Source organism: Styela clava, chromosome 1 (assembly GCF_964204865.1).
Source record: "Styela clava chromosome 1, kaStyClav1.hap1.2, whole genome shotgun sequence".
Classification (NCBI taxonomy): Eukaryota; Metazoa; Chordata; class Ascidiacea; order Stolidobranchia; family Styelidae; genus Styela; species Styela clava.
Window position 1 is genome coordinate 2992976 of NC_135250.1, and position 6689 is coordinate 2999664.

The 6689-nt window shown below is 33.5% G+C and overlaps 1 protein-coding gene across 1 annotated transcript; it reads right to left on the reverse strand.

Annotated features, from left to right (window-relative positions):
• Window positions 1-209: 209 nt before the first annotated feature.
• Window positions 210-5398, reverse strand: LOC120334242 (uncharacterized). The gene is made up of 6 exons (XM_078114324.1): window positions 5263-5398; window positions 4169-4280; window positions 2611-2688; window positions 2021-2179; window positions 1247-1360; window positions 210-934 (listed from the first exon to the last, which is right to left on the reverse strand). The coding sequence occupies exons 3-6, from the start codon at window positions 2668-2670 to the stop codon at window positions 761-763; spliced, it is 507 nt and encodes a 168-aa protein (XP_077970450.1). The 5' UTR covers window positions 2671-2688; window positions 4169-4280; window positions 5263-5398; the 3' UTR covers window positions 210-760.
• Between the last annotated feature and the right edge of the window lie 1291 nt (window positions 5399-6689).

Below are 6689 nucleotides of genomic sequence, written 5' to 3' on the forward strand. Positions count from 1 at the left end.
GATACCTGGCGGTGAAGGGGTTAATATTTGTAATAATTACAGTTAAATTTAAAAAAAAACATAACCTGAAATAAATGTTTCTATTATTTTCACTAAAGGTAGCAAGAGACTTTCGGAATAATCTATGTCAATTTTTGTAAAATATATCTATATATGGATATACTAAAAACCTTAATTATAATAATTAATTTCATAGATTGTGGTTACTTTGAACCATCCATTCCATTTCCAGAAAGAATCCATTTCAACAAAAAATCAAGAAAAACAATTTAACTCGAACTTTTTATTTCAATAAATCTGTCGTAATGCGTTCGAGAGTCTCTAATGTTTAAAGGCATCATTAATATAAATGGCTGCTCGAGGAGTACGTGTACCAATATGGAGGTAACTAATTTTGTTCGCCTATTTTACATCAAGTTGTGAAAGGAGGGAGAGCCCATGGGCTGGGGGTATATTCACTTGGTTAACACAAACAGTCACCGAACTCGTGATAGAACTAAAATATGGAAAATTGAAATAAAATTATGGCTTAACCCTAACCTGGTACACGCACTACGGAAGTACAAGAAAATGAATTACAATACAACACATTTTAAATTTTACAGGCATCGGTAATTATTCAATGTAGATTTGTGGTTTTGATAATTACTCGAAAAAGTGAAAAGATTCGCTTTTTTGGCGAAACTAGGCTTGAAATAAAATTGATTTTGTTTCCTTTCTCTTCAATAATTACCAACACCATCAAAATCTCTTGAGTGAATCAACTTATGTGCCAACCAATCTTGGCTCCAGTGCCGGCTCCAATAAATCCACCGACAGTAGCAACTATGGCAGTTAAAACCATACTTCCTCCAAACATGTATGGTAAAAGCCATCCGAAAAATGCCCCACCAACCCCACCCACTACAATGAGTAAGAAAAACTTGGTCCAGTCCTGAAACACAAATAACAAAGTGTTGGTCGGGAATTTTCATTTTGTTAATGCCACCAAAATTTCACTTTATGAATCACACCCGAAGTAGTAATCCTAGTTTCCCCTAATGATCCTATTGTTCGTGATCAGAAAGATCAGATCAGACAGCAAACCCACACAAGCTAATCAGTGCGATGATAGCAAAATATGTTACTTATGCTCAGCACAATGCAGCCGCGGTCATGCAAAGGTTGTGAATTCAAGCTTTTATTAAATATGATGATGAGTGAGTAAACATGAAAACACAGAAAATATTTTTGAAACTCAACTCACAAAATTCGCACTTTTGCCTTCAAGAATTCTCTTTTTTGCATCATCCAGATCTTCCTTCTTCACTCCAGCCTTTACCAGAAAGTCATCCAATAGTTTGGAGGAATTTTCATCTCCCTATATGATGTGAAAAAAAGTGTGAAAAATCAATTTATAATTACAAAAATGGCACCAAAAACGAGTACCCAACCAAAGCAGCAAATGCAGCAGCGTTTCCCAACGGGGGATGGGATTTGTTATTTTCAGGAAGTTAATACAAAATTATTTTTGAATAATATGTATTTGGTAAGCTTCTACCAATGTTGCCTAGCTATTTGTATTATATTGATATATAGTTATGCACACATTGAAGTCCAGTGGTTCTCACACTTTTTGAGTCGCGTCACCTCTTCAGAATTTGTCAAGTCTCGTGGCCCGCCTCAAAAATAATAAGCTACAAATGAAAGATAAGAAGGCGAAAGTATGTTTTTTCAAAAATAAAAAACACGTTGAACATACGTGGATGAAATCACAATCTCTAAACAATAAAAAAGTGTGAATATACAAAATAAGGCGGGCAAGAGCAAATCTAACAGTTGTGCGTAACACTAGCTAAGGGACGTTTCATGATTGAACAAATAATGTAAACACAATTTGTATGCACAGTGAAGGAGAAATAAACACAGGTTTATATCGGTAAAGGTAGGTATATATCGAAAAAGTTTGACACCACTTGGATATAGAAGGATACGAAAATTGTTGCATTACGAATAATATGAGATACGTTTAAGTGGATACCGGCAACTCTTTCATCAACTTGTCCATTTCAGCTACCAGCTCTTCCTTGCTTAATTTTCCTTGAGCTACCTTATTCTTAAATTCTTCGATCTTCTTTTTTGCATGAGAACATCCATCCCCATAATCAAGAAAGCTCTCGCGGAGTGATTTCAGTTCAACCTAGATGAAAAAGATTCAAATTCCAAAATTAATTTCAACACTAAATATATACAAAATGTGTGCTTCTAAATCCCAAATAGGCATCACTGTAGAAATTATAAATTCATTATACTTTTTTCCTTCATATTATTTTCCTTTAAACATTAAACGTATATATATTATTAATTGAGAGCATACAATTCTTTAGCGCTAACAGGTCTATTTCGTGGAATTAAGAAGTATCGGTAATGCTCTGATAACAAATTTTGATGGACTGAAATCAATACTGTACTTCAAGATATGCATACATTCTACTTTCATTTCTAGATTTCTAAATTGATTCAAAATGCATATGAAGCTTAAGTTAAAGGTTATGAGACGAGTTTCCGCCCCTGTTTACAAGTTGTGAGAGAAACTACATTTTAGTTTTATAAATTGTAACTTTTACTGACAGAGTGTTTTTTTTGTATTTCTTCAATTTTGTTTTCATGCTTTTCCATGAGTTCTTTCATATCTCTTTTGCAGCAATCCTAAGAAAAATAGAACAACCCTTGTTAATTAGAATATTCTCACCAATGTGTTTAACTCCTAAAATAGATAATTGGTGGAAGTTGAAAACAGAGTACACAAACCACCTTGAGACCAGACGATCCCTTTTACAGGTAAATCATGGATAAAAAAAAGAGAGATCGGCTTCTAAAGTTTAATAAACACCATAATTTTCTCTTATCAGGTATGCCTACAGACAAGGTCTTGAAAATGTTACTTATAAATAATAATACTAGAGCATAAGTTGCACTTCTCATACCAAAAATTGTGCCAAAATCAGTGGTAGAGATGTCCGTATCTGGAAACTACACTATTCTACTATTACACTCAAAAATTATTTGGTATATTGTTGAAACTGAATTCACATAGATGCACCAGTGTTTGAATCACATTAATGCCCACCATAAGGGAGTTAAATGCAAACAAGACATGATACAAGTTCTGCCAAATTGCACTAATGCACATTGCTGAAATAATGATTTATTCACAACGGTTAATTCACGAAAGGCGATGATGAATGTCAAAGCCGATGCAACATTCAAAAATCAGAATAAAAAAAAATGTGTCTTGAATCCACCCCTAATAGTTGTCTTCGCCAGAAAAAACAAGTTTCCACATCCGCCATTGCGAAGGAATTGGTACTTGTGAAGAAAAGTGAACGAAGCGCGTGGTCGTCGTGCCACCGATGCAATGTAACTCAATGATGCCAACAAAAAATTTGTTAAATTGCACTCATTGAAATGAATGCGTGATGAAATTGGCGATTATTTCACAATTAAAAATTTATTATTGTTTGTGCAATTGGAGCCCCCAAAACCATAAGGGAATGTCTTGTAAGAGTTATTTATGGTGAATCGTATATAAGCGGAAATATGATGATCTTAAAAACCAATTGTTTTAATTAGCGATGCTCATTTTCTACATATTTACCTCATTTTCCTGACACCTCTTTCCAATTTCAACCTTGTAAAAAAAAATTTTGTTTATTGGTTATGCACTTTGTCTTCAAGTTCAAAATAAAATATTATTTTTCAGAAATAAATATCTCAAAAAAGAAATCTTAAAGCAGGGGTCACTCGCGGGCCAAAATTAAGGGTTGCAAGTCATTGGGGGCCGCACATATTTTTAGGAAGTTGAAAATGGAACGAATGATAATTTTTATAATAAAAATCAAGCAATGATACATTACATTGCATCTCAAAAAATTACATTTGAATTATTCGGCACCATAGAACCCTTTGCGCTTAGCATCAACTTTTCTGCGTTTTGTTGCCATTTGTTTTGTCCAATTATAATTATAATATAGGCTCATTAAACGAGCAATTGTGAATTTTATACTTGTTAGAATATAATATAATTAAGTCTACATGTGTCTCACAATAAATTCTGTTACATATAGAATATAATCATCAAAACAGCTGTTTTGTTAATAAACATAAAACAAGAAAAATGAAATCTTACCTTGATTCTTGCTTCATACAATTATGATATGTACATCGATGATCCTTATGGCAAACGCACAGAAAGATACAGACATTATATTTGTCAGACATCAACATCAGCAACGAGTCTTCTGGCGAAAAAAAGAGAAGAAACATGTTATAATGAGGCAAAAGAAAAGGATGTGACGAGGTAAAAAAAACTTGTTATAAGTCTGAATTAATAACCTATGCTTAGTTATTGCTGAACGCCCGGAAATAATTATTTATGTACATTTACTGGAATTAAGTCTAAACGTAGAGCACCAAATAAGAGGTGCAATCCCATGTACAAGACGTCATTCAAATTTGCTCCAGACTTAACAAATTGCAAGAAAAACTTGTCCTATATATGCACAACAAATGCAGGTATTTGAAAAGTTGATATTTTTGAAGGGATGGGGAAAGATGATAAGATGGTCTCCTACATAACAAACCAGTATAGTCATCTTGAGGCAACATATATCGCAGACTGGAATCCTATAGATGGAATGTCTTGGACTCTCATCAACTAACCGCTGATGACATTCAACTCAGTGATTGACTTGAGACCAATGGGATAACCGAAAGGTCAAGTCATCTGAGTGTTGGGGTCGAGTAAATCACTCACTTAAGTCTCACTGATAGTTACTTGATGACAAGTCCGAGTAATTCCATTCAGATGACTTTAGTCACTTCGGGTCTTTGGTGAATGGCGACTAGAGTCCAGACAATGACCCAACCCTTCCCAAAACTGAAGGCTTCCATTTGATTTATGAAATTAACTTTTCTGAATTTCTTAATTCATTTTCATAGTTTTGAATTCTTTATGCTCTCTGTTAAACATGAACCAATTAACAACAAAAGATTACGGTAATTTAGAATGAATTCAGAGTAGGATGGGATAAGAATTTCATTTTTGTCCCAGAGGAGAGGAGGTGGTTTAATAATATAGCAAACCGAAGCATCCTGTTCGGTTATCAGTCATATCGGGTATGGGAAAAGTGAATTATTCGGTTTCGTCCATACTTTTATTACCAGCTTTATATATCTTTATATATACATCAACATTATTTTAAAGAATTGAATATTACCAACCTCTTTGTTTTCTTCTTATTGAAGCATACGCCGGTCATACTTCGAAAATGTTCTGGAATGTGAAAACCCATTGCAGGAAATATCATATACCAGTATGTTATAAACAAACACTTTGAAGGACACAAAAGCCTCTGAGAAATATCTGGTAGAAAAAAGATTCAATATTAAAGTCTTTGAATTTGTAATGTTTAATAATGAGTTAGAAATAATGTTTTCACTAGTATATATTATCCTAAATTTGAGAACTACAGGTGTAAATACTGTTATTGACTGAATGAATCATAAAATCTTTCACTGAGACTGCTCGTCCAGTCGTCAACTGTATTTTCAGATTATATATTTTTATATTTTATTATACATTTTTTTTTGAGTTATTTTTATTCTTGAATGATGAAAACAAATATATGAATCTGGCCACAAACTGGCACTGCTGAATACCATTTAATTGTTCGCCAACTTTGATTTATTGATTACAGTATTTTTTCGGTCAGTAAAAAATTGAATTGTACCGTAGCCGTCCGTAGGTACCCATATTTAAAGAGAAAGATAATCATACAGTTTAACTGGGGTATTAAAAAGTGTATATTTAGCGCTACACACATAATTAGCATAAATAAAATTACACTTGTCCAATATCTATTTGGAAATCAGAAAACTTCTTCCGCGATTACAATAAATCTCTCCTACTTAGGCAATGCACATGTTGATATATTTTAACGCGGCAGCGATATGAATGCCAGGCGAAATCGACAACATGGAGGCATTACTCCGCCGCCAGTGACGCCGCCACGATAACCCATCGAGATCCTTAGCAAAAAAAAAAAAAAAAACTGACTGAAACGTGCAAAGAACATACTAAAGCCGTCAAAAACAGAGAAAGTCCATGCTTCCGAAAACAAATAACTAACTAATCCCATACCCGACATGGAATAGTAAACGGACGAGGGTACGAGGTTCGCCATATGGTTTAGCCGTCTTATCAGCTTTACCCTCCCCCCGGAATGAATATGTAAATCTTATTCTATCATAAAAAAAAAAGTTATTTTCATAAGCAATGTTAACACGAACAAAGAATACAAAACAAGGTTAAAATGTTGCATATCATTTTGCTAGTTTCGTTTCTACCAAGTAACTTATCCCAACTTTCTCTCGGTAAATTTTTATAAAATAAAACAATATTGCGATAAATAATATTTATCAATAACAGCTTTTCACCATAATATATACATATTACATTATTAGTTGAATTATATTATAAGAATTCTCCATTTTTTGTTATGTTTGACAATTTTCTTTTTTTCAATGGTAAATCTCTTTCGTTTTCTCCGATAGTGCCAATCATGTATAAAACAAGAGAGCTGTGCTCAAATATATGGACACGTAGCGCCACCCAGTGGCAATAATTTTGATGACGTCATAGCGGAAAA

What these genes read in the sequence shown, in the direction of transcription:
- LOC120334242 (XM_078114324.1), bottom strand. Translation starts at nt 2,670, where the DNA reads ATGAAAGAACTCATGGAAAAGCATGAAAACAAAATTGAAGAAATACAA. An exon ending in AGTTGATGAAAGAGTTGCCG is followed by an intron (nt 1,361 to 2,020) that starts GTATCCACTTAA and finishes CACATCATATAG; the next exon opens with GGAGATGAAAATTCCTCCAA. An exon ending in AAGGCAAAAGTGCGAATTTT is followed by an intron (nt 935 to 1,246) that starts GTGAGTTGAGTT and finishes TTTGTGTTTCAG; the next exon opens with GACTGGACCAAGTTTTTCTT.